The sequence below is a fragment of the Colossoma macropomum genome, unplaced genomic scaffold (genome assembly GCF_904425465.1).
Source record: "Colossoma macropomum unplaced genomic scaffold, Colossoma_macropomum, whole genome shotgun sequence".
Classification (NCBI taxonomy): Eukaryota; Metazoa; Chordata; class Actinopteri; order Characiformes; family Serrasalmidae; genus Colossoma; species Colossoma macropomum.
In genome coordinates this window covers 15247737-15272425 of record NW_023494785.1, presented here as the reverse complement: position 1 = coordinate 15272425, position 24689 = coordinate 15247737, and the positions used below count along the sequence as shown (strand labels likewise).

Here is a 24689-nt window from a genome sequence, read left to right as displayed (position 1 = left end):
TAAGGACAAAAACAATATCAACAGAAGAAGAAGAAGAATATTTGCCTAAAGTTGTCTGACTAGCTCTTCGTGAATTACACAGTAGAGAAAAAAATGCTTTTGCGAAATTGTCCCCTGTCGAGCCTGGAAATAATATCGCCATCTAGTGGCGAGAACAAAGAATTACAAAGTGAGCTGCACAAATGAAAAGTGGTCTGGAGGTTTGGCTACGAAATACTTTATTTTCTTAAAAAATATATATATATATATTTTCTCTCACATTGTACAGCTGTATTTGACAATACCGTTAAAAATGATCTGAAAAGTCATACGCGTGTATGTTTACACGTACGACAAGGTCTTTGCGTCAGGACATCACGTCACGTACGCCTTACCTCATACAGACTTCACTTCCCATAGAGCAGCGCGCGAGCAAAGTCCATGTGGAGCTGTGTGGAAAAAGTTTAACGTTACATGCCAGGAGCAGTGCGAGGCATGGCGCGCTGAGAGGACACAATGGGGCAGTGACAGAGAAGACGACCATGTCCAGGAGCTGAATGTTCGCCCAGGTCTGCACTCCACTTCTCTAATTCCACTGACTGTGTTGCTGTCTCTGTGGTGCGTGTCGGACGAACTGAACTTACCTTCTTATTCGAATTTTCCGTTCCACCTTATATGGCGCTGCAGTAACATTGTGTACAGGCGCCAGAATGTAACCGCTGCACTATTTAAGGTGGAACGGAAAATTCGAATAAGAAGCTGCCAGCGAGGAAGCCAACTTAAGCCTCGCTCATCGACAGCTAACAACTGCCTAAGAAGTGCTGGCTACACGCGGATCTCACTAACTGAAATACTGCGATTTCAGTTCAAACGTCTCCTTGTTATTTTCTGTTTCAGTATAAAACGTGTAATTTTCCAGTGTGATGCTTCAGTATCTACTTAACGGAATGCAGTGGTATGTGAATTAGGTGCTCTATTTGAAGGCTGTCATCAGCTCGTGTGTTCCGGCAGCTTATTTACTGCCTCAAAAGCTCCACCCCTTGGCTTGAAGGTGAAGTGGAAGGACTTTTTGAAGTGCATTTGATATTTTCTTTAAACATTTGTTTCTTAACTAATAATATGCACTGTAATAACAGTCAAGAGTATGCTTTCACACTTATAACACATTTTGTTTTTGGTATTATTAGTCTGCAAATGTGTTTTGGGCCAGAGGCTCGAAAAGACTCTGTGTGGGTGTGTTAAGGCATGGCAAGTCAAGCTGTGACTAAGCAGTTACTATCAAAGACAAAAATACAGCCAGTGGCCGATTTATATTTTTTATGAACACTGTTATAATAATAAAGTGAATACATGTTGAAAAACACTAGACTGCACTGTATAAAAGGCAGATATTCTTTTTTTTTCCCCTCTTAGGTTGTGTAGGTGACGAGCAGAGAGCTAGAGGAGGAGATGCAGCGGGTGCTGTGTCCTGCAGCTGTCCAGCTGCGCTCTGTCTGCCTGGACGTGAACATGAGGGAGCTGCCCGTTAGCGAACAGGTCATACGCATAAACCGTTTCACTGTACGCTGCTTCAGCTCCTCTGCCATCGCCAGGGGCAACGAGTCCCCAAAGACGCCCCCTGAGACTAAAACGCCAACAAAGGGGACAGAGCGTGTGACCGATGTGCCATCAGGTGCTGCACCACAGCCTGATGTTGATCCCCTGCAGGACAAATCTATTGGCCTCTACCAGAGGTTCAAGAAGACGTTTAAGCAGTACGGCAAAGTCATGGTGCCTGTACATCTTGTCACCTCCACTGCGTGGTTTGGGGCGTTTTACTACGCTGCAATGAAGTAAGTAACTCTCTAATTATACAGCTTAACAATAAACACTTATGATCTGTTGTATGCACTATTGTTACAGTGTGACACAGTTAGTCCTTGTGACACTGTTAGCCACCATCATTATCTCAGACAACAGTGTCTCCACAGAAATCTAGATTATTTAACTGAATACGTCAATTCACCTTTCTAATTTTGTTCAAGGTCTGGTATCATCTCATCTGTTTATACAGACCCAGCATTTTGTCCTAAGAATAGTAATCGGTCAGGCATTGCTGAGCATTGCACTCATCTGATCAGCAATAGGCACATATAGTAAATACAGACTATATAATCAAGCCCTGTGGCTTTAAGGGCAACTTGGCAGAGCAGTTTTACAGTGTAAAGTCTGTCTGAGCCTCTCTAATTCAGACACACTTCACTGTCGTCAGGACTGTAAACAAATCCAGGGCACAATTTAGTCAGCGTGCCATAAAAAGCAGCAGAAATGCACTTTCAGTTACTATGCACAAAACTGTGATCTTCAAAGTATGTCATTTGGTTTGTGTTTCATCAAAACGTTTTCACAACACCCTTTATGTTCTACACTTCTTCAGAGGGGTGAACTTGGTCCCGTTTCTGGAGTACATTGGATTACCTGACAAAGTGGTGGGCATTCTGCGAGACTCACAGGGTGGATATGCACTAACAGCCTACGCCATGTACAAGGTATTAGCTGGCCAGAACTGAATAGAACGAGAATAAAACAACATGAAAGCCCCTGTCCCTGGTATTTACAATACTAAGTCTAGGTTCAATATGACCAGACTTCTGTATTGAAAACCAGGGACATTTAAAGTTTGGTGGTCAGTATATTATTAAAATTTTCGGTGTTTTTATCTGTGAAATAATAAGAAAGAGGGGACAGTTCCAGTTTCATGTATTTTGACCACGGCAACTGTTGTACTGTACTAAACTAAATCTCAAAATGTGCACTGTTTTGCTACAGTTTCCAGTTGAACATGTTTTGTTGAAACAGTGCAAAACAGTGCAAAGCAGTGTGCAGTCTGTCATATTTTATTGTAAAGTTTTTTGTTAGAATACACTAAAAGGATGGCAAAAAGTGCACTCTCAATGCACCACTGTTCCGTTTAAATGAATGTTTTGCTACACATTGCGAGACATCTGCCCACTGGCCAGGCTTCCAGGTCTTTCTTAAGACTTTCTGGTGTGTTTTTAATCCACGGTTAAAAACAGGGGCATTTCCAGGGACAGCTGGGGACAGGCCACCGAAAACAGGGGTGTTTGGTCACCCTAGATAATCTGTTTTTCCCTAAGGCAAATATGATTACTGCTTTTTACATTTTGTATTTGCCTTAGGATCGGTCATATATTTTGTGCTACCTGATATTAAAAACAAATAATATGAGTTTGCAGGAGGAGCTTTGAAATTGAATCCTCATAAATGTACTATCCTTTATTTTCAATCACATTATATATTTTCTACTTATTTGTCTCAGCTTGCTACACCAGCCAGGTACACAGTGACTCTGGGTGGCACATCTCTGTCAGTGCAGTATCTCCGGAGGCACGGCTACTTCTCCACCCCCCCTCCAGTCAAAGAGTATCTTCAAGACAAAATGGAGGAGACCAGGGAGAGACTCTCTGAAAAGATGGAGGAGACGAAAGAACGGTTTTCTGAGAAAATGGAAGAAACCAAAGAGCTCCTCTCAGGTCGAATGGAAGAGACTAAAGAGCGCTTCACTGAAAAAATGGAGGAGACGAAAGACAAGCTCTCGGACAAACTGCAGGAGACGAAAGACAAAGTGTCTTTCCGGAAGAAAATGGAATAACGATGGTGCGCTTACAGTGAGCTGTAAGCAGCAGTCATGCATGGTGACCAGGCAGCTGCCTGAGAGATGAGGAAATACACAGGGTAGAAAAATTTTAGAAATTTATAATTTGCGTGCAGTATAAATATTATTTCAGAGTTAGGCCTCTGAAGCGTTGCTCTAACTGGAAATTTATTAGAACCTGAGGTCCTGAATTCTCATCCACTTTAGTGTCTTCATAATACCCAGATGTACTGAAAGTGTTGGTATCTGTCTGGTATACAGACAAGTCTGTTTACACCATAACTTGATCCAGTTTAAATGGGGAGTCAGTCAGAAAAGAGTCTACTTCATCACAGCCACATTAACGTTTGGAATTATTTGTTTACATCTTGGCTGTCACAATACGAGTGGGTTGTATGTCTACACGATAGATTGGAATAAATAAATTGTTACTGCATCAGTAGCACAGGGAGGTAGTTTTCATGCATCCTTTACTGGAACTTTTTAAACTGTATGGAAAAAAAATCTATGAATATTTGACTTCTCATAAATTGATACGAAACATGGCCTACTAACTTGTTTTGAATGTAGTATTATAAAAGGTGTGATTGATATGAAACTTGAAATATCTTTTGTCACTTGAAATTTTTATTATAAAGGTTTTCAAATTTAGGATTGTACTTGTTTTAGTAAATTAAAGTGTGAATGTATTTCTTTCTGACAGCCAAGTCAATATATCTAATTATACCTTACTGTTTTTAGTGAAGAGTTTTTTTTTTTTAAATCCAGCCAGGAATGATTGGATTAAAGCCATGCTAATCTGTCTGTATATACACTCACTGAGCACTTTATTAGGAACACTATACTAATACTGGGAAGGCCACTGAAGAACATTGAACCCATTGTTATGTTCATGAAACCAGTTTGAGATGACGTTTTGTGACATGCTGCATTATCATGCTGGAAGCAGCCAATAAAAGATGGTTAAATTGTGTCCATGAAGAGGTGCACATGGTCAGTGATAATACTCAAATAGATTGTGGCATTCAAGCGATGATTGATTACTATTAACTGGCTCAAAGTGTGCCAAGAAAACTGTCCCCACACCATTACACCACCTCCACCAGCCTGGACTGTTGACACAAGGCAGGTTGGGTCAATGAATTCATGGTGTTGGCAACAAATTCTGACTCTTACCATTCGTGTGCCTCAGCAGAAATCGAGATTCATCAGACTAGGCACTATTCCAGTCTTCACCTGTCCAGTTTTGGTGAGGCTGTGCCCACTGCAGCCTCAGCTGTCTGTTCTTGGCTGACAGAAGTGGAAACCGACATGGTCTTCTCCTGTTATAGCTCATCCGCCTCAATGTTCAACATGTTGTGTATTCCAAGATGCTTTTCTGCACTCCACAATTGTACAGAGTGCCATTGCCTTTCTATCAGCCTGAACCAGCCTGGTCATTCTCCATTGACCTCTCACATCAGCAAGGCATTTCCATCCATAGAACTGCCACTCACTGGATGTTTTTTCTTTATTGCACCACTCTGAGTAAACTCTAGAGGAGATCAGCAGTTATAGAATTACTGAAACCAGCCCGTCTGGCACCAAGAATCATGACACAGTCAAAATGACATAAATCATGCATCGTACAGGTGTTCCTAATAAAGTGCTCAGTGAGGGTAGAGTTAGCTATCTATAGGTGTACAGAAATGGAGACCTGATTTGCACTTCCTTTAAAGGGGAAGTCAACTTAATTTTCATTATTTTTGTAAAATTTAAAAAAGATGTAAAGTCAAAGACAGTCAATGACAGAATCAGAGTGGTTTGATGTGAAGTGCTGCATCGTATAGAAACTTACCGAGTCAGAACTGTTTACAGCAGTGGTGATAGGAACCAGACGTCCCAAGAATTTAAGGCTTCTTTAAAGCTATTACCTGAAATGGTAAAGAATACCCTGCTTAATGCCTGAGGGAGTTTTTTTAAGATTATGGCCAAAAATGTGTATATTTAAAATCCATTCGATTTGATTACGATTCAGAGGGCTGCGATGCAATTATAAAACAATTATCGATGCATCTCGATGCATCTTTTATTTTCTATACATAATTTCTATTTTCTCACTGTCTGAGGACTTGGTAGTTTTAAAGCTAAGTATTTGTAATAATCCATAATGAATTTACTTCCAATGTCTTTTATTCATAAATCAAATGCAAGTGATGTGGCAAGTGAACTAGAAGGCTCTCTCACTGCCTTTGGAGCACATGAGACGCTGCTGCCACTCAACTGCGATAAAATGCGCAGTTACGGTGAAATAAGATCCAGTGGTAATGGATGACCACGCAGCGCGTTACAGCCCTCCTACCCATTTTTAGTGACTTTATAACGTTGGTTTTGGTCTCGATGTAGAGAAAGGGGTGGGGAGGATCGCTGTGTCAGTAAAATATCTTCGAGACGGGTCGTGTGCAGCATAGGGCAAAAGCACTGTTTGGCAACAACTGAGAATTGGCGTGCAGACTGCAGGTCACATAGCAGCGATGCGTTATTTGCATTTATAAGCAGCGCAGTTGGTTTCCTGGCAAGTTAAATCTGCAGTGAGAGACTGTCAAACACAAAAGTTGTGAAGATGAAGTGGCTTCTCTTCCGAATTTTGTCGTTCCACCTTAAATGGTGCCGCATTTACATTCGGCGCCTCAGTCAGAATTTAAGGTGGGACAGGAAAATTCGAACGAGAAGCTGGAGAATAAGAAGCGACTTCAGCCTCGTAAGACAGCCGGATGTTGAGAGACATTTTACAAGAAACTGCTCTAATTTTGAGGAAAAGTTTTCTGGCGGAGATGGGAGCAAAGCGGCTATAGTTGAGCTGAAGCTTAAAGTAGAACGAAGTAAATCTGCGCTCTCGTTTATATTGTTTAGCCTGTACTAGGACATTATCACATACTGACACATACTGGACATTAAATGTTTGATTTTTGTTGAAAGGACAAAATGGCTCTTCTTATCATTTGGGTTGTGACTCCTGACCTAACCTGGCTTTAATGCAGAGGGAGCCGGTCGGATTTCTCACTCATCCAGTAGTGTTTTTGTTGTGTGCCGTCACAGACTGTCCGCTGCACTTACCCACTTCCAAGTTCCGCCTTTTGCGTTCCGTCAACATTACGGTATAAATTAAATATTTAGAAAATCGATTTTTGACATTTGTGAATCGATTCAGAATTGTTCACGTCTGTATTGCAATGCATCTAAGAATCGATTTTTTCCTGCACCCCTAATAATCACTATTTGTTTTAGATGTTAAATAAATGCCTATATAGGTGTTCCTACTATTAATACTGTAAACATCTGAGCTGGAGGGTTTTCTACAAGCTTTTTCTACCTTTTATATCAAACTTTAATGTCTCTGTTCATATCTCAAAGACTGAATTATGCAGAAATTTTTACAAATCTGTGGAATTCCCCTTTAAACTTAGCATGTGGACTGCATTTATGAAAAGTTATTTGTAAAGACTGTATTGAAGAAATAAAATACAGTATTCATGACATTGTCTTTTTTCTGTTTCTGTTAATCAGCAATCCCAGCATGAATGAATAAAACAGAATGAATGTCAAGAATGTCATGTAATGACTTTGCTTAAGTTAAAATCACTTCCATTAAACTGAGAAATCAGAATCTATAGGGAAATGAAAAGGCATTTGAAGGAGAGGACACACTTTAGTATTTTTAAGTTTTAATGTTTTGCTATGGTTTGACCACAGCAGTACAAGCATAAAATCTTTGACTACAACGGCATTTAGAGCAACATTTTTTTTGACTATTTTTTTGTCCTTTTACTTTTTTTTCTGAAAAAGTATTGCAGTAACAGACCTTAGGCCTAGAACCTATTACATCACAATTGCTTAAATAAAAAAGAGGCAAAATACACATTTTAATGTGTATATGAGCATAATATGCATGTACGTGTATATGAAAATACACATACACACTTATGCATACACACAGATAAAGAAAAATCTGCTGGGGTACAATTCGTAAAATAAAAACCCAATGATACAAAGTCCATGATGGAAGCAGTCCTGTGTTGACCAATAATGCTGAAAAGCTACGTTAGCGGTGGTGTGCACAAGCATCTGATGCTTTTAGAAGAAACAAACTGAGGTGCGATCAGCTTCAGTCCATGCTAGCTCTTCACACTAACGCGAAGAACAAAAGTCTACAGCGTTCTGGGGTTTAAAAACACACCGTAGGCCTCTCAAGGCTACACAACTGCCACTGGTCATTGGAGAAACAAAATGGCATCGCTATGTACATCATCATCTGTTACATAATTATGGACATGCTCAACAGGTAGTTACAGTGGAGACCCCGCATAACGGTCTGCGATTAAAACTGTAGTTTTGTTCCGACATACCACATAACACAGAATGTCTAAAATGATAAATATTACAAAATTATGAATGGTAGAACTTACCACTGTCTGATTACTGAAAGGCAGGAAGCATAGCACTGTACGGAAATTTGAAGTTTAAGACTAAATTGGCTTTAACTTTGTTACAAAGTGCCTCAAACTATTTATGCACTTTCTAAATGTCTGAACAGTGATTGATTTTTTTTTTTGTGCAATACAGATATAAAATCAACCATTTCCAAAAAGTCAGGGTCTCTGCTCTCACGTCAGTGTTCTCTGTACACTTGTACGCTGTTCCTTAGAGAAACACCACTTTCATTATGTCTATTTCTGCAAGTAGGTTCATGTCCTAAATCACCTTTCCAACTTTGGCGCCTGGGGAATGTGGAGATTGTTTTAATCACAATAAATTACACTACAATTATTTTGACTAGACAGGAAATAAATCCACTATTACAGCCTGTACTGGCCTGATTAACTGCTGCAGGCGTAGGCAGTATACTGTTAAAATTGTACAGATTTAATTCAGTGGTATATGTCCACTTTTTTCCATTATGAAATGAAAAAACTGTTGCTATCATTCTGTGAAATAAGACAAATTAAATTAAATTGATCTAACTGAAAACTACTGTGACTTTCCGTTATGAATTCCTAGTTAAATTATCATATGCAACCAAACACAATTTGTCGACTTCACTATTTGATTAGAAGCCCACAGTACCCTTTAATTTACGATTAGCTAGCTAGTCCAATGCCTTGGTTGGTTCATGGATCAAAACGTTTGTGGTAAACGTGAAAGTTTGGGTGTAAACGATACGGTTAAATCCACACTGCAGCACAAATTTCTACTGGTACACTGATTCTACCGTTATACTGCCCAGCCCTATGTAGTACAAATTCTGCAAGTTATTTGGGGTAGGATTAAAAAACAAACAAACAAACAAACAAAAAAAACATTTATATTCTACTTCAAGCATGTTTCTTGTCCTAGAACAACTGCCATTCATACTGTTAATATGGTTATTATTCATAAAAAAAATAAGTACTTTGTAATCATTCTGTAATTCATATTTAAGTATCGTTTTGCAAACCTTCTCCTTGTTTACAAACAAAAAGAAAAAGACAGAAAAAAAGACAAAAGCACATCTCAACTGTAGGCATTTACAAACCTGATACCACTGTGTTAAATTTTTATACCATCTATACATTATATTACATTATTAACAATGTCTTTTTCTGTGGTTTCTACCCATTGGGTAGGATATGTGTGCATAACATATTCAAGTTATTTACAGCACCTTACAAAAACAAACAAACAAAAAAAAACAAAATACATCAACAACAAAAAAGAAAACATACAAACAAAAAGAAAGAAAGACAGACCAGTGAAAAAAGCACCGTTGGAAGTGAGGCACACCAAAGGTGGGAGCTTGAAGAGTGCAAGTGGGTTTCTACGTCTGCTCAAAACGTGAACATTAGGCACCGAGTTAGCTCACATCATACGGACATGCAGAACGCCTCATTCCGTACACGACGAAAACAAGCACTTCTTTTGTAACAAGGACAACGGTCGGATGAAGCAAAAGAGGCAGGAAAAGCTCAAGCGGAGACAGCGAAATGATGGTCATTACCAGAAAAGGGTCGGGCCAACAAGCGCAGGCCAGAACGAAAAATCAATTGGCGGAAGCAGCAGCAGCAGTAGTGATAGCAGCAGCATTAAACAGCAGAGATGAAAGAAAAGCTCTGGGAGCTCTTTGGAAGAGTAAATGAAGGGAGAGAAGATCTGACCAGAACGCTTTTAGTGTTGCCTCAAGCATACGAGCCAGTTCTGAACAAAGAAAAAGAAAAAACCCAAAAAAAGAGCGTTCTCTCTTTCTGCAAGTGGATACTCTACATACCTAATCCATCTCAACCTGTTCAAATAATAGAGCTCAAATAATAATGGAAAGTGTGGGGGTGCTGGCATAAGCCCTTCATAAATGCTGGCATTGCAGTAGAAAAATTTAACATCAAGATTCATGGTAATCTGTGTGAAAAGTCAGCTCTCTAGGTACAGATTAAGCCTAGTCTGGGATTAAAATGGACTTTATCATTATCAGCGAATTTAATCCTCATGTCTAGTTTAAATCTGTCCCCAAAAAACACCCCACTATTGAATTGTGCAGATGGTGGCTCTGCCCATTTCATAAATGCTTGATTAGAGGAAATCCTTCCAAACACTGACTGACACTGACCAGACCTAGTCCTGGACTAAATCACACATGCAGGCAATGGTACTCCAGTATAGTACAGAACTAAGCTTAATTTATGTTCAGGGAACCAGCCCTAAACACGTGGACGCACAACGCACAGTGTCAGCGAAGATCCACTACAAAATAGACCTTTTTTTGTTCCAGGGCTGGGCTTGGTCTGTGTCCACGAACCTGGGTCAGCATCTTCCATATATACTTCTACTCAGTTAAGGCTTGTGGTCAAGAGCCAGATCGAGTAAATCTAGGCTTCGTAGCTGACTGGCTGGAGAACTAGCTTACGGATCATGTTATTATCTTCATTAAGACGGCAGAAACAAATGATTTCACACAGACAAACACATACACATGCACACAGTTTCAACGCTGCAGGTACGGAGTAAAGACAGCCAATCACACTGTTAGACTTAAGGGGCAGTGATACTCAAAACAACTATAGTTACACAAATACCAACATGGTCATGGACATTTCAGATTAGCCATGTTCGTCCATGGAAAAACATGCACTAGATGAACAAAAAAGGGCTAGAAAGGGAGTCTCTCAGTCTTTAGTTTCCATGTTAAAGGGATGTGTGCTGCACTTGAAGGCAAAAGTACCTAAGGGTCCTGTTCAAAAGTCGATTTTTTTCCCACCATAAGAGATTCAAAAGTCTACGTCTGGTCTCCGTTCATCTGGCGGGCCAACAAACTTCCATTTTTCAAAGTGGCCTTTTGGTAAGCAATGCCCTCTATGTGCAATAGGCTTGCTGAGCTTTAAATGTTCGTAGCTGAACTGTTCTGACCAATAATCAATGTTTTGAGAAGACTAAATGAGTTTTACAGAAAATAGGTAAGGTCGCTCAGATTGTAAACTTTCCTAAGCTAAATTTAGCACCAAGTCATGTTGAACATACCCAAACACCTACGGTTTTAAAAGATGAAAATGACTGAACATTTTAGAGTGAGGTTTTAAGTGACCGAAGGAAGGGCTTGTATTTCGGGGCATCATTCTCTCCTAGATTTGAAATCAGTTCTGCTCTTCAGTGCATTTTGGAAGAAATCAGTGGGAGGATGAAGGAATCGAGCCTGCATTAGTGCAGTCCAGTTGGGACTGTATATATCAAAACTTCAGCATGCCTTCCTAGAGCAATTTTCATCCTACATACTGTAATAAACATCACTCAGTAAGGACAGGAAGCGGAGCTCATGTTACATCACCACTGTCCCAAGTCAAGTGCTTATCTAAGGGCCAAGTAAGGAGGGAAGCGCACTGGGCAGAAGCTGGCGCTGGGGTCAGGTTAACACTGCCTGATGACAGAGTGAGGAAAGGCAACATAGCAGAAGAAGGCTGGGATAATGAGATATTAAAAAACACAAAAAACAATAATTATAATACAAATAAAAAATAAAATAATATTTAACCCTCACATTAGCCCTTAGCCTCACCACGTCTTTGAACCTGATTATACTATCTAGAAGATGTATACAACACAAACTTCGGCATGCAAAAAGGGGTTTGGTTAGGTACTTTTTTTTGTTCACTCTTGTGTTGTTCTTGCCTACCAGTCAGAATGTTAATGGTGAGAAAGGGGCTGAAAGTGAAGGAGTGCATGAATGGGCAGCATTAGCCATTTCAAGTAAGGAAAAGCCACGAGAAGCATCTGTCCAAGACGAACAATGAACAGGACCAGAGCTCACACATATATAATCGGTTCTGATGATAAATATATGCCATTTTGGTTTTTCTCATAGGCCAAGTGCAATAGGTATAAAAGATCACAACTAGAACCTTGATTATGATCTACCGTTTTCAAATGAATTACTTTAAGATTAGCTTGACCCTGCTCACTGATGAACCTTTCTTTGTTTCTTTTGTAAGCTTTAAGCCTGGAAGAGAGAGAGACAGAATCAAAACAATTCAAACTCGACTACAATGAAGGAAAAGTCCTGTAGACCTGCTCTGGAACTTTATAAGAAAGTCTACACTTGTAACGAAACCGAGCATTTCTATTAGTAAAGTGACATAAAATAACATTCTGTTGCCATCAAACTGACCTCGAGACATGTGTAGAGGCATGAAATTGTCTGAAACTGAAAGTGTCAGTGAAAAGCACTGAGAGCAGGGTCAGTGTTTTTAGAGAGGGTTAGGTAAGGAGAATTTTTAGGCTGGATCCAGGTAACTCTTGTGCAGAGGTCAGGTTAAGACCCTATTGCTCCCACAGACAAACTTTGGAGCTTCTGTTCAAAATCTACAAATGAAACAAACAAAACAACAAGAACAAGAAAAAAAAAAAAACACAAAAACCCCACATGTATCTCAGTTTCCCTCTTCTCTTTTTCCATAATAAAGATAGTGCAACTTCTGTGTGTTTTGATTTGAAAGTATAATAGTGAGTCTATACCCTCAGGCCAGTCCCCACACAAAAACCTTGGCACTATGATTTGGATTTCTACGATTAGATTAAAATCTTACATTGTGCACAGATCCTGGTCTTGGAAAAAATTCTCCTCGACTCCATGTCCTGTCATATTGTCATATACCTGTGGATGTGTGGGTGTTTTGCGCAAAAACAAAAAAAAGGCTTATGTGCTAGTATCATTTTCTCTCATATGAAGGTAATACACAAGTACAAAACAGCGCTACAAAGCTCTACCATGTCTTGTTTAAGTGAGAGAAAGTAAAACTTTATTTTGTAAGCTTAGCTCCACTTGGTTACTTTTTGTAATGTGGCTTTTTTCTTTTTCTTTTTTTTTTCTACAGTCAAGACCGATGCATTGTTTTCTGTTGTGCGTGGGAGTGTGGAAAGGGCAACCGTGCCCTTTTGTAGGCGGGGAAAGGAGAGGGTGCGGTTTGGCAGCCCCGCATACTTGCACACACATACCCCACCTCACACTAGCTCTCCTCTCTGCATGTCCTTGGCCTTGCTAAGGACTACTGTGCTTTGCGGGCTGCCCTGGCCTGTCCTGCCCATGGGCGGAGGAGTCTGAATGCCGCTGACGCTGGAGGACTGGTTATTGCTGTGCTGGTGGAGGAAAAACGCCGCGCCCGGGTAGTGACCCATGACCTCGCTGTAGGCGGGTGGAGGGCCCTCCATGCGGCCGTGAGTGCTGGAGTTGGCGGCGCTGATGCCAGAGTTGCTGCTGGGGGGGCGCGGAGCATCGATCAGTTCGCTGTCGAACACGGTGCGATTGGGCGGTGCGCGCACTGACTCGCGGTTCAGCTCCAGCTGCTGCTCGGGGTCCCGCAGCTGCAGGGTGCACGGGCCCTGGTAAGGAGGCGGCTCCTCTCCGTCTGACAGAGAGATGGTGGGCGGCAGGTCGATCTGGTGTTGCAGGTACGGGTAGGTGGGCTGGAAACGGCTGAAGCGCTCGCGCTGCATGAAGGAGGGTGCGCTGAAGCGCTCCCGAGGCTGCGGGGCGTACACCACCTGTAGGGGGACACAAACACAGTAGCTCTCAGACCTAGAGTATACTGCAGTCACCACCACCAGTCATCAGTGCTACCAATTGCACTACAATGAAGAGTAGGAAGTCTTAATCTTTAATTTGAAACTGAATCTATCATTGCCTAATATGATTTTAATTAAACATTTCTTCATTTACTGTTGAGCTTTATGACCTGCCTATAAAAAAAAAAAACAGGGAATTGTAACTCAGAATGTTGAGAAGTTCATTTACTGCATCGTATCTACACAGCAGCTCACACCATCGATACTAACAAAGCACCACTTCTCTACTTTTAAATTAGATTATAGTAGTATTTGCTTTAGATTAATCAATTTACTGATACAGGAGGCTGTTAAGTCTACAACACTGTACATACATGTAACTGTTATGAGAAGGTAAATACATCATGAACGTTGAAGTTATCACTTACGGTAATTGGCGTCCTGGTCAGACGTTTTGTTGATTGAAAACAAATATACATCCTCTACAGAGAGCACACGTCTGCACATTTCAATGCACAATTACTGTTTATTTACTTGATGTGAGGGGTTGGGGTGGGAATCTTTAGGCACCTCACGATTCGATTCGATTACGATTCAGAGGGCTGCGATGCGATTATAAAACGATTATTGATGCATCTTTTTTTTTCTATACATGATTTCTATTTTCTTACTGTCTGAGGACTTGGTACTTTTAAAGCAAAGTATTTGTAATGACCCATAATGCATTTATGTCCAATATCTTTTATTAATAAAACAAATGGAAGTGATGTGGCAAGTGAACTGGAAGGCTCTCATTCGCTGCTCTTGTTTGGAGACGCTGCTGCCACTCATCTGCGATAAAATGCGCTGTTACGGTGAAATAAGATCCAGTGGTGATGGATGACCACGCAGTACGTTACAGCCGTCCTACCCGTTTTCTTTAGTGATTTTATAACTTCGGTTTTGGTCTCGTGATAGAGGGGGGCGTGGAAGACTGCAGGTCACCTAGCAGTGAGGTTTCGCCGAGCTTTTTGTTGAAAGGACAAAATGGCTCTTCTTATCATTTGGGTTGTGACTCCTGACCTAACCTGGCTTTAATGCAGAGGGAGCCGGTCGGATTTCTCACTCATCCAGTAGTGTTTTTGTTATGTGCCGCCACAGACTGTCCGGGTGCTGCACTTACTCACTTCCAAGTTCCGCCTTTTGCGTTCCGTCAACATTACGTTATAAATTAAATATTTAGAAAATCGATTTTTGATGTTTGTGAATCGATTCAGAATCGTCCACGTCTGCATCGCGATGCATCTAAGAATCGTTTTTTTTCCGCACCCCTAGTGAGGGGTGTTTAAACTTTTCTATATGACTTACAAGACTAATGTTAGCTGACTAGCTCGTTGCTAACAATACTCACTTTCATGGAGGTGCCCCCCTCCCCACTTTATATCTTAAACGCTTAAAGGTTGAAACTGCCGTAATTCCAAGCTATGACGTCCTATGACGAATGGATGAGACTTCAAAGTTTCATCCATTCAAAGTTTCATCTGTGCAAAAGAAGTGGTTTCTAATTTTATGTGGTGATATATGTTTTATCAGTGGTGATATTGCCAACACCTCCAGCACTGTAATCTGTCAGAATGGCATATTCATCATATGAACATTTAAGAACATTACAGTTACAATGCTTTATATTATAGCAACCAAAATGATGCATCAAAAGCTGTTATTGCACCTTTACTCATAATATTACATTAACTATCTGGTGAATTCTCTAGTACATGCTACTCCCGATAAATGTCATTACCCTGTTAGCGTACTGGCTAACATAATTGAGCTGAAGTCCTTGTCCTAAAGCCTTCCTGCACATTTTAATGCACTGCAGAGGGTCTTCCAGGACCAGGATTGGGAAATTTGAAGTTAAACAGTCAAATCATATTACAAATTACTGAAATGACTAAAAAAAAAAACAAAACAAAACAAAACAAAAAAATCTTAATGTGCTAAGAGTTTACCATAATCCAAAACTTAATTTTCCAATCTTCTGTGAAAAGCTGAAAAAGAGAGTACAATTTCTCAGCGTTACTACATAATAAAGCATCATCTGGAGGAAGAGGACGTCCATTCACGCACAATTCAATTATTCCATTTGAGGGAAACCTCCATGTTAGCAGGGCAACGAGACAGACGGTTTTGTTTTATGGGGCTGCATTTCAACTCTAGCCAGGGTGGTTAATGAGAGGTAATAGAGAGAGAGAGAGAGAGAGAGAGAGAGAGAGAGAGAGAGAGAGAGAGAGAGTGAGAGAGAGTGAGAGAGAGAGTGAGAGAGAGAGACTCTCAGACAGCTGTCTAGACGCTGCCAGAGGAGAGCAAGTGATTAATGACGCAGTAAAAGACACAGTCGTGCAGACAGGGGTCTCAAAGACACATACACACACACAGAGGGAGGCAACACATGGACAATCATTAACAGAGAGGCCCTGCCTCAGACGCTGACCCTCTCTCCTCCCCCTGACCTCAGCAAACACAGACTTCCAATGAAAGACTATGAAAACACACAAACTGAGTTAATGGTCTCACCTCTGAAGCTCCTTGTCTGGAACCACTATCTGATGGCCAAAAACATCCCTCCTATCAGAAGAGACAGAATAAAGGAAGAGGGAAATGATTAGAATTAAGACTTAGAACAATTAAAATGTAATGTATTTGAAAATGTGTGCCACTAGGCAATGTACAGCACAAGCAAATCTTAAAGTGAACACTAATCTTAAACTAGATGTAAAAAGGGTACAGATAACTAGGGATGCATAATAATATCAGAATATTATTGGTATTGATAGATTATTTCTTAAAAAGGATATCAGTACTGGACTGAAGTTTAGATTTGACAGTTATTTCAAACCAATATTATGGGCTGCACTGTATTTATTTATGTATTTATTGTGCTCCAGAAGAGCAGAAGGTATAGGCAAAGCTGGATCAACACATTAAAACATCTGCGTTTTATTCGTTTTACTGTTTTTGTGATGCTACAGAAATTAATGAATTTCTCAGCAGTGCTAATCCAGATAGATCTAGATCCATGTTCTATACTTTATGAATGTTTACATTTTGGGAAATATGTACATGAAAAATATCACCCAAAATTCCCCTATCAGTGCATCCCTACTAATAACAACAATAATTTAAGTCAGACACAAAAGGTAAATGAAAAGGAACAAAAGTCATAGAATCAGTAAACAAGCTAACCGCTCCAAACAGAGCCAAGATGACTGAGAATCAAATTTAGTTAGTGTCACTGTTGGCATATACCTCATGGGATCCAAGCAAACAATCAAATCTCCCTTAAATCCAGACAAAGCGTAAACTAACAGTTAAAAAAAAGCGCTCATCTGTGTCATAATGCTAACTCTTAGTGTTTTACATGTCTGTTCAAAAGCAGCAGCTAGATCTGTTCTCTCTCCAGACTGCCTCTCAACATGCTCTGCCTCAGTCCACTCCCTCCCCCTCATGAATAAAAATGAAAAGGTCTCAGACATTTATCTGTCTCTGCTGCACGGTGCAGTGGGCTGCGTGGCTGTCTGGCTGGTGTCTAGACAGAGCTGGGGTGAATTTAATCATTATGGCTGTGTCTGCGAGCGAGACTACTGCAGGTATTTATCAGAAAGCTGGCGAATGGGACCCCCAACCAATATACAGTGCTTAAAGTCACAATCAGGCATTAGTGAAACAGCAACACAGACACTCCAAATAACTCTCACTGGTGGAGGCGACGCATCTGTCAGGCCAGCTCGCCAGATACTGAGTCTGACTTTATTTTGCAAATGCTCCGGACTCTGCACTGCCTTGAGCTCATAATTAAAGAGTGTTAATGGCTTTTGTTCAACGATGCCATCGTCTATGGTAGTTAGAAAATTCCAGACATTGCCCACCCCTAAAACATACACAGAAATATATTGATCTAGAGTGGTGCAAGTCATTTTCTATTCCTGGCACATTGAACAGGACTGCAAAATCCATTAACTAACATACTTTATTACACAGTGAGTGAAGACAGAGACAGAGAATTAATAGTATTATTTGTGTCTTACCGGCTGCAGAGAGTGCTCTTGTCTCCTGGCCTGGCCCGGTCTGCTCATGAAGGACCACGTAGAAAGCTTATAGTGGTTCAGAAGACAGATAATAACCACCACCATCACCATCATCACCACGATTATGATCATTATCTGCACAAACTCCAGTTCAGCTGCAGGAGAGAGAAAAGATTTAGAATAATGTTACAGAAACACATCACCACTGCAAATCTGGTTTAAGGCTGGTCATCCTTGTGAGTTATGAGAATAGAGGGCTGCTGTTTTCATTTTGACCACAGGATGGCAGCAGAGAACAGTATACTGGACTCAGCAGGAGCCACAGGCCTCAGAATGTAGAACTGGCTTGAGTTTTTAGTTTCTTATTAATAGCACCCTAATACAGAAGAACCTATTTCAACTCCCATGATGTGCACTTCAAAAACCCAGCAGGCATATAAAGGCCACAAGTTACAGTAACATTTGTTCCATGTTGTATAGAAAGTCTAAGAAAGATAGTCAGAAAACTCCAGAATCTTCAGACTTTGAACAAGGCTCAAGATATCGATAACCACTATTCACATCCCCCATTCAAACTCCACTTCCGTCCCACAAAAGGGAAAAAAGAATTAGATGACTGGACTGTAATATGTAAAAAGGCACAGTCTCCCTGGTACAGCCAGCCATTACCCAGACAGACAAGCAAAGCAAGACAATGCTGGCCTATCTCCGGCAGCCAGACAGCCCGCGGCATTAGAGCGGGTAGCTGCGATATCCCAGCCAGCCCCAGACTGCAGGCCCAATCTGATTAGGCTAGACGCTGTGGCTGATCCAGGCTGCAGGAGGGGCCAGACAGGCCTCCGGCTCACTGAGACAGAGACGATTCTAGAAGTGTTGGGTCTGCAGAGTGCACATTTTAAAGTGCGAAACAGAGGAGCATTATCTTTTGGAGCAGACTGAGGGTGCTGTCGGATCGTCTGGAGAGAGAGCGGCTGGAACTCGTGCCACAAAATTGCCCGCAGTGCAGCAGCACACATCAGAGGAGACAAACACTGCTTTTCTCCAAATTTAGGCCACGAGAGCAGAGCCGGGGAAACGGAGAGAAGAGATTAGAGCAAAGGAAAATGAAAATAAGACAGAAACAGGGCAGAGAATGCGCTATAAAGTGACTCGAGCTGTACTGCACTTGTACAACATTATCTTGACTGCCACAAGCTAAGCTACACAATAAGCAACTCACCTAACATTGAAGGCTATAAAGCACTGACAGACTCAAGTGTGAGCTACACAAATTAGCTCATAGCTACTGAATGAGTGCTGACTGTGTTACATCAGTGATGGTGTGATGCAAGAGAATCAACACTCTTAAAAGCAGCTTGGAGCATTCAGAAAAAAGAACTTTTCAAGAATGTGCTAACCCACCTTTGAGAGTACTTAAAACAAGGGCACACAGCTCATCAAGGCCTCTCTTACACTGGTGAGATGTTATCAACCTCGTGTCGAGCATGACTGAAAACTGCACTATTGTGTCATCTGACTGAACCACCAAACATCCCATTATCTGATGGTGAGGTAGAGATGTCTCAACATCCATCTTTAGTCTTTACTCATAATAATGTGGCTGATACTGAATTAAAAACTAGCAGGGCCAGTTAGCATGACATCATGCTACCACTGTCTGTTTGAACTATCAGTTTAATGACTCATTGTGTGGGTGATACATCATCACAACACTGGAACCTGATGCTGGAGCATTCAACCATAGCCATAGTCTGGGTAACCAGAACCCTCAGCTGTTACTTAACATTCAACAACGGCTTAAAGTCAATGTGAATTAGAAAACATAACCCATTTCCTTTCATACCATAATGTATTTGAGTGCAAAGCAGTATTAGGGAGGGTCTCGGAGATAGCTGAGTGTTTTCCCTCGATGACTGGTGTGGTGGTGGTAGGGAGAGGTGAGATTATTGGTTAATATTATTTTCTCCACTTGCTGGTTCATGGTGATGTGATCCAAACTCTGAAGATGAAAAGGCATATTCTAGCCCAAAACGATGTGTTATGCAGTATTGCGTAAGGCAGAATTATATCCCTTGACCAAACAGTTTTAATTCATCAGCGTTCTCCCACTACAATACCCAGCATGCAATGCGCAAGCATGTCATACAACCATTGGGAAATCCCTACACTATCAACCAATCCTAAATGCAAGCGCTGCCACTAATCTATAGGGTAATAAACAAGCAAACATTAACAGTTTAAAAAGCCCACCTCAAACATCTACCCCAAAGCAGTTGCAGTTAGTGTAGGCATATTTACAGCAGATTTTACAGGTAATTCTGGCTGGAGTGTCTCTTTAATATAACCAGGGGCATGAACATACAAGGGAAAAAAAAGGGTCAATTTTAAGTTCAGGTTGACCTTCAACAGGATGATAACAGGATATGTAGCTCAAGATAAAAGAGCTACATATAGAACTGATAATTATATACAAAAAATTAATTACATGCATTGAAATCTGACCTAAATTTTGTAGTAAACAATTACTATTTATTCATTATGACTTCCATGTTGTCAGGGATTGGTACATCTTGCTTCTGAGGCCTATATTAGCGTATTCAACTGAATTATATATTTCAATATATATATTTCCACATAAATTACTGCATTTGAGATTCCATCATCACTGAAGATCACCAATCTGAATCTCTAACATTCACAAGTATGAAAGGCTTTGCAAAGCAGTCTAATTATATAACCTTATGTAGGAAGTTGAGATTGAGAAGGAGCATTTATGATCCAACTGAGCAGACTGTGCATATTTACAGCTTAAGACCGTGAAATCCTCATATTTCTTCATAGGCTGATTACACAATGGACCTGGAGCTCCCGGCCCAGTCAGACCCTGCAGTCAGAACCAAACCTATCTAAGGTAATGGCCTGGAGCTCTGCTGATCATGGCCTGAAGCTATGGGCTTTCAGCCTAAACAAATGCAGTGTATGAAACATAAAACACAGCACTTGTTCTATTAGCCTATTTGGCCAGGCATGGCCTGATCAAACAGCGCATTATGAAAGGAAGTAGTTAGCAAAATGGGGAAAATTGACCTGTTTGGACAGGTCCAGTTAAATTGACAAAGCCTGGCTGCTTAGGAGCAACAATCTGAGAAAATAAGAGAGAGAGAGAGGGGTCAGTACTGGAAAATGGATGGAGGCTCTTAAGCCCTGGCTTTCATTTTAAGATAGACAGAATGAATAAGGAGCGAGCACTTCTCCAATGGAGTGGCACTGCCGGATACTGGATCTCCTGTCCTGGTCTCCTAGCGACATGCACACTCTCTCTGCCCCAGATACCACTGGCAATGCCATCCCCTCTCTTTCTCTCGCTCACTCACACTCTCTCTCCCTCAGGGCCATCCAGCTGCCATTATTGCCATGGAGACACAGCCCTCAGCATCCGTACCCACAGAGACACTGAACACTGACATGGCACACACACTCTCGCGCACGTACAGGCACAGACAGACACAGAAATGAGGAAAGAAATAGACGGAAAACTACGGGCCAACTACAGGGCGGCAGACAGTGAGATAAAGAGCTGAATAAAAAGCAGACAGAGTGGGTGCGAGGAACAGCATTAGCCCAAAACGCCGGAGGCAGCCAGCGCTCAGTGTAGCCAACACTGAGAGAGGCTGCAGATCCATCAGCCGCTTTACTGTCACCAGGCAGAACAGAGCAGCACATGACACAGCTGAGTGAGAGACGAGAGACAGCGGGCCACTCACAGGGAGCGAGTGCCAGACATGAGGAGGGTACGTGTGAGAGAGAGAGTGAGAGGGAAAGGATAAAAAAAAAAAGGAGAGTGTGAGAGACTAACTCATTTCACATATGCAGGGTAACCTGGGAATATGATGGCAAATTGCTAAAGCTGTCATGTCACCATGAATCAAGATGCTTAACGCTTTATTGATTCTGAAATGCACGTATAGCTACTGCAACTAAAGACACAGCCACTTTAGAGCGTGACATGAAAGGACCATAAATTAGAAAAGTACTTAACAATACACAAATGAAACAGAAGCAACTATTGATTTTGTAAGTTAACTGGCAATGTTCAATGTTTAAATGGGCCATTTTAGCGAAAACCACATGTTTATTTGTAAAAAATAGGAGTCCAATTTGACGTGTAAACAATGTTAACATTCCAAACGGTACTGTTCACCCCTTATTCCATTCAATCGACATATAGAAACTTAGCTATAAATTTGTTGTTTTTGAAGATATGGGTGCTCTAGCATGCACTGGAGTATTTGCAGCTGAGTGTGAACGACTGGTATGTGGATCAGCACCTCCAAGCCCGAGTCCATGGTCCTCGCCCGGAAAAGGATGGCATTCCCCTCCAGGTAAGGGGAGAGGACCTGCCCCAGGTGGAGGAGTTTAAGTTTAAGATCGGCTGCAGGCTGGGACAGGCGGCAGCAGTGATGCGGTCACGTAAAACAAAGCTCTCTGTTTACCAGTCCATGTACAATACCCACCCTCACCTATGGTCAATAGCTTTGGGTAATGACCAAAAGAATGAGAAGGCGGACAGAAGTGGCAGAAATGAACTTTCTGGCGGGCTACCCTGTTCTTGATAGGGTGAGGAGCTCAGTCATCTGGGAGGAGCTCAAAGTAGAGCCACTACTCCTCCACACTGAGAGGAGCCAGTTGATGTGGTTCGGGCATCTGATCCCCCTGGAATGAGTTGAAGGAGGTTGTGCGGGGCAGTTCAAATAAATTCAAATAAAAATCTTGCCTGATCTCTATCTTGAATAAGATAGCTGGAAATAACAGTTTGATTAGGGATGCACCAATTTGACAAACTGGTCTGTATCAGCACCAATACTGACCTTATTAAAAAGATATTTTAATCGGCTTTAATCGGTATCGGCTAGACACTCCCAATTCGCCGTTTTCTTAGTGAAGGTTATTACAAAATTGTAACAGTCCATTATCCAGCAACCTACTTTGTCAGACACTTTATTTGTTTCTTATCTTTATGTATGCTCACCGGCCACTTTATTAGGAACATCATTTTAATACTAGAACCGCCCTGGGAAGGACCAATTCTCTATCACAACCAAGGCAGGCTGGGTCCATGGATTCATGTGTTTACACCAGAGTCTAACCTTATTATCTGCATGTCACAGCAGAAATCAAGACTCCAATCTTCAACGGCCCTTGTATCGACTGTAGCCTCAGATTCCTGTTCTTGGCTGACCAGAGTGGTCAGATGTGGTCTGCTGTTTCAGGCCAACCGCCTCAAGGTTCAACATGCTGTGCATCCAAAAATGCTGTTCTGATCACCACTGTTCTAAAGAGAGGCTATAAGACTTAATGTAGCCTTCCTGTTAGCTTGAACAAGTCTGACCACTCTCCTCTGACCTCTCTCATCATCTAGGCATTTCTGCCAATTCACATTTTTCTTTTCCTTTTTTTTGGTTTTTCACACCATCCTGTGTAAACTTCAGAGAAAATCCAAAGAGCAGCAGTTTCTGAAGTACTCAAACCACCCCATCTGGCACCAATGACCACACCACACTCAAAGCCACTTAGATCACATTGCTTTTCTTCATTCTAATGTTTGATGTGAACATCAACTGAAGCAATCGATCTGTGTACGCATAATTTTATGCACTGCCGCCACATAACTGGCGGATTGAATAATGGCCGGTGTTCCTAATAAAGTGGGCAGGCAGTATATATTATTTGTTTTCTCTTTCAAAGTTACAAAGCGATCACAGTCTCATGTTTCCTTACACATAGAAAAATGACCCCAAGCAGTTCCACACAGAGATTTCAAACTGAAGATGGAAAAAAGTAATACTGGTATCAAATCAATACACTGTATGAGCCAGTACTCTGAGTTTAGGCATCAGAAACAGTATTATGAGAGGAAGTGGGATCAGTGCATCTCTAGTTTGCATAGAGTGAGTGACTAAGAGCCACAGACTAAATTTACTGGCTAGGCACATAAAAGCCATTGACCACCAGAAAGGTATATAATAATTTAAATACAGTAATTTTGCAGAATCTGAAGAGAAGAGACTCCAGCGACACAGGATGAAGGACTGGGTGTATGTTTGTGTCTTTGTATTGTGTCTGAATGATGTCCTATTGCTACCTTGTGAGTGTGAGAGAAAGGAAGAGAATTACATTACATTCCCCTCACCATCTCAACACCCTCATGCAACAAAACACACTTTCCCTGAATAATTCACTTTCTGGTGAGACTGAAAGGCAACACCTCGCAGGAACCTAACCATTAACATCTGTAACACACATAAAACTGAGCGAGCCAAGACAAAGACAGAAGCAGAAGGCCCAGACGTTGCATCATGCCATGCTGAGGACAGATGCTTTGCTGACTCACTGCAGGGCAAGAGGAGCTGCCAGCCTGAGGCTTTCCTGCGAGGGTTATGCTGCACACAGACAAACGTTATCACCTTCAACATAAGCAATGAACAATACCAGTCAGTCTGGCCCTCTTAGGAATAAACCAGTTAAGACCAGTTATTAAACAAATATCTGTACCTTAACACAGGCTAGCAAGGTACAATACTGAAGCTCTGAAGTCTGTCACAATGTCTCATTCATTGACCCTCCTCTACCATGAAGTTCTCACTAAGGCTTTTAGTGAATTATTTGCAGAAGGGCAGCACCAAGTTGATATTATTAGACTGTGATGTGCCTTACAATATAGTAAAACACTGGCTAATCAATGATGTGACATGGTTAAGGATTGTCTCACACTATTGACTTAAAGACTGGTTAAAGATTGGCTTGCATTAATACTGTTTGATGCTTTTTTTGATCATTTAAACGCTTTAAACCCTTCCAAACACCCACAGAAATCATCTGGAACATCCAAGATCATCTAGGATAGGATAGGATACACAAAAAGAGTTAGTGGC

General features: G+C 41.3%; 2 protein-coding genes across 3 annotated transcripts in view; one reads left to right on the top strand and one right to left on the bottom strand.

Moving 5' to 3' along the window:
* Positions 1-400: 400 nt before the first annotated feature.
* Positions 401-4703, top strand: fam210ab (family with sequence similarity 210 member Ab). The gene is made up of 4 exons (XM_036583955.1): positions 401-548; positions 1393-1811; positions 2396-2507; positions 3299-4703. The coding sequence occupies exons 2-4, from the start codon at positions 1429-1431 to the stop codon at positions 3629-3631; spliced, it is 828 nt and encodes a 275-aa protein (XP_036439848.1). The 5' UTR covers positions 401-548; positions 1393-1428; the 3' UTR covers positions 3632-4703.
* Positions 4704-12713: 8010 nt separating this feature from the next.
* The window catches only part of ldlrad4b (low density lipoprotein receptor class A domain containing 4b), a 72861-nt gene continuing 60885 nt past the window's right edge, over positions 12714-24689 (bottom strand). For both annotated transcript variants that reach the window (XM_036583929.1, XM_036583940.1), the window contains 3 exons: positions 17758-17912; positions 16247-16297; positions 12714-13672 (listed from right to left, as the gene is read on the bottom strand). In XM_036583929.1, coding sequence (XP_036439822.1) covers positions 13133-13672; positions 16247-16297; positions 17758-17912 — 746 coding nt within the window. In that variant the 3' untranslated portion in view covers positions 12714-13132. The remainder of the gene's footprint in view (positions 13673-16246; positions 16298-17757; positions 17913-24689) is intronic.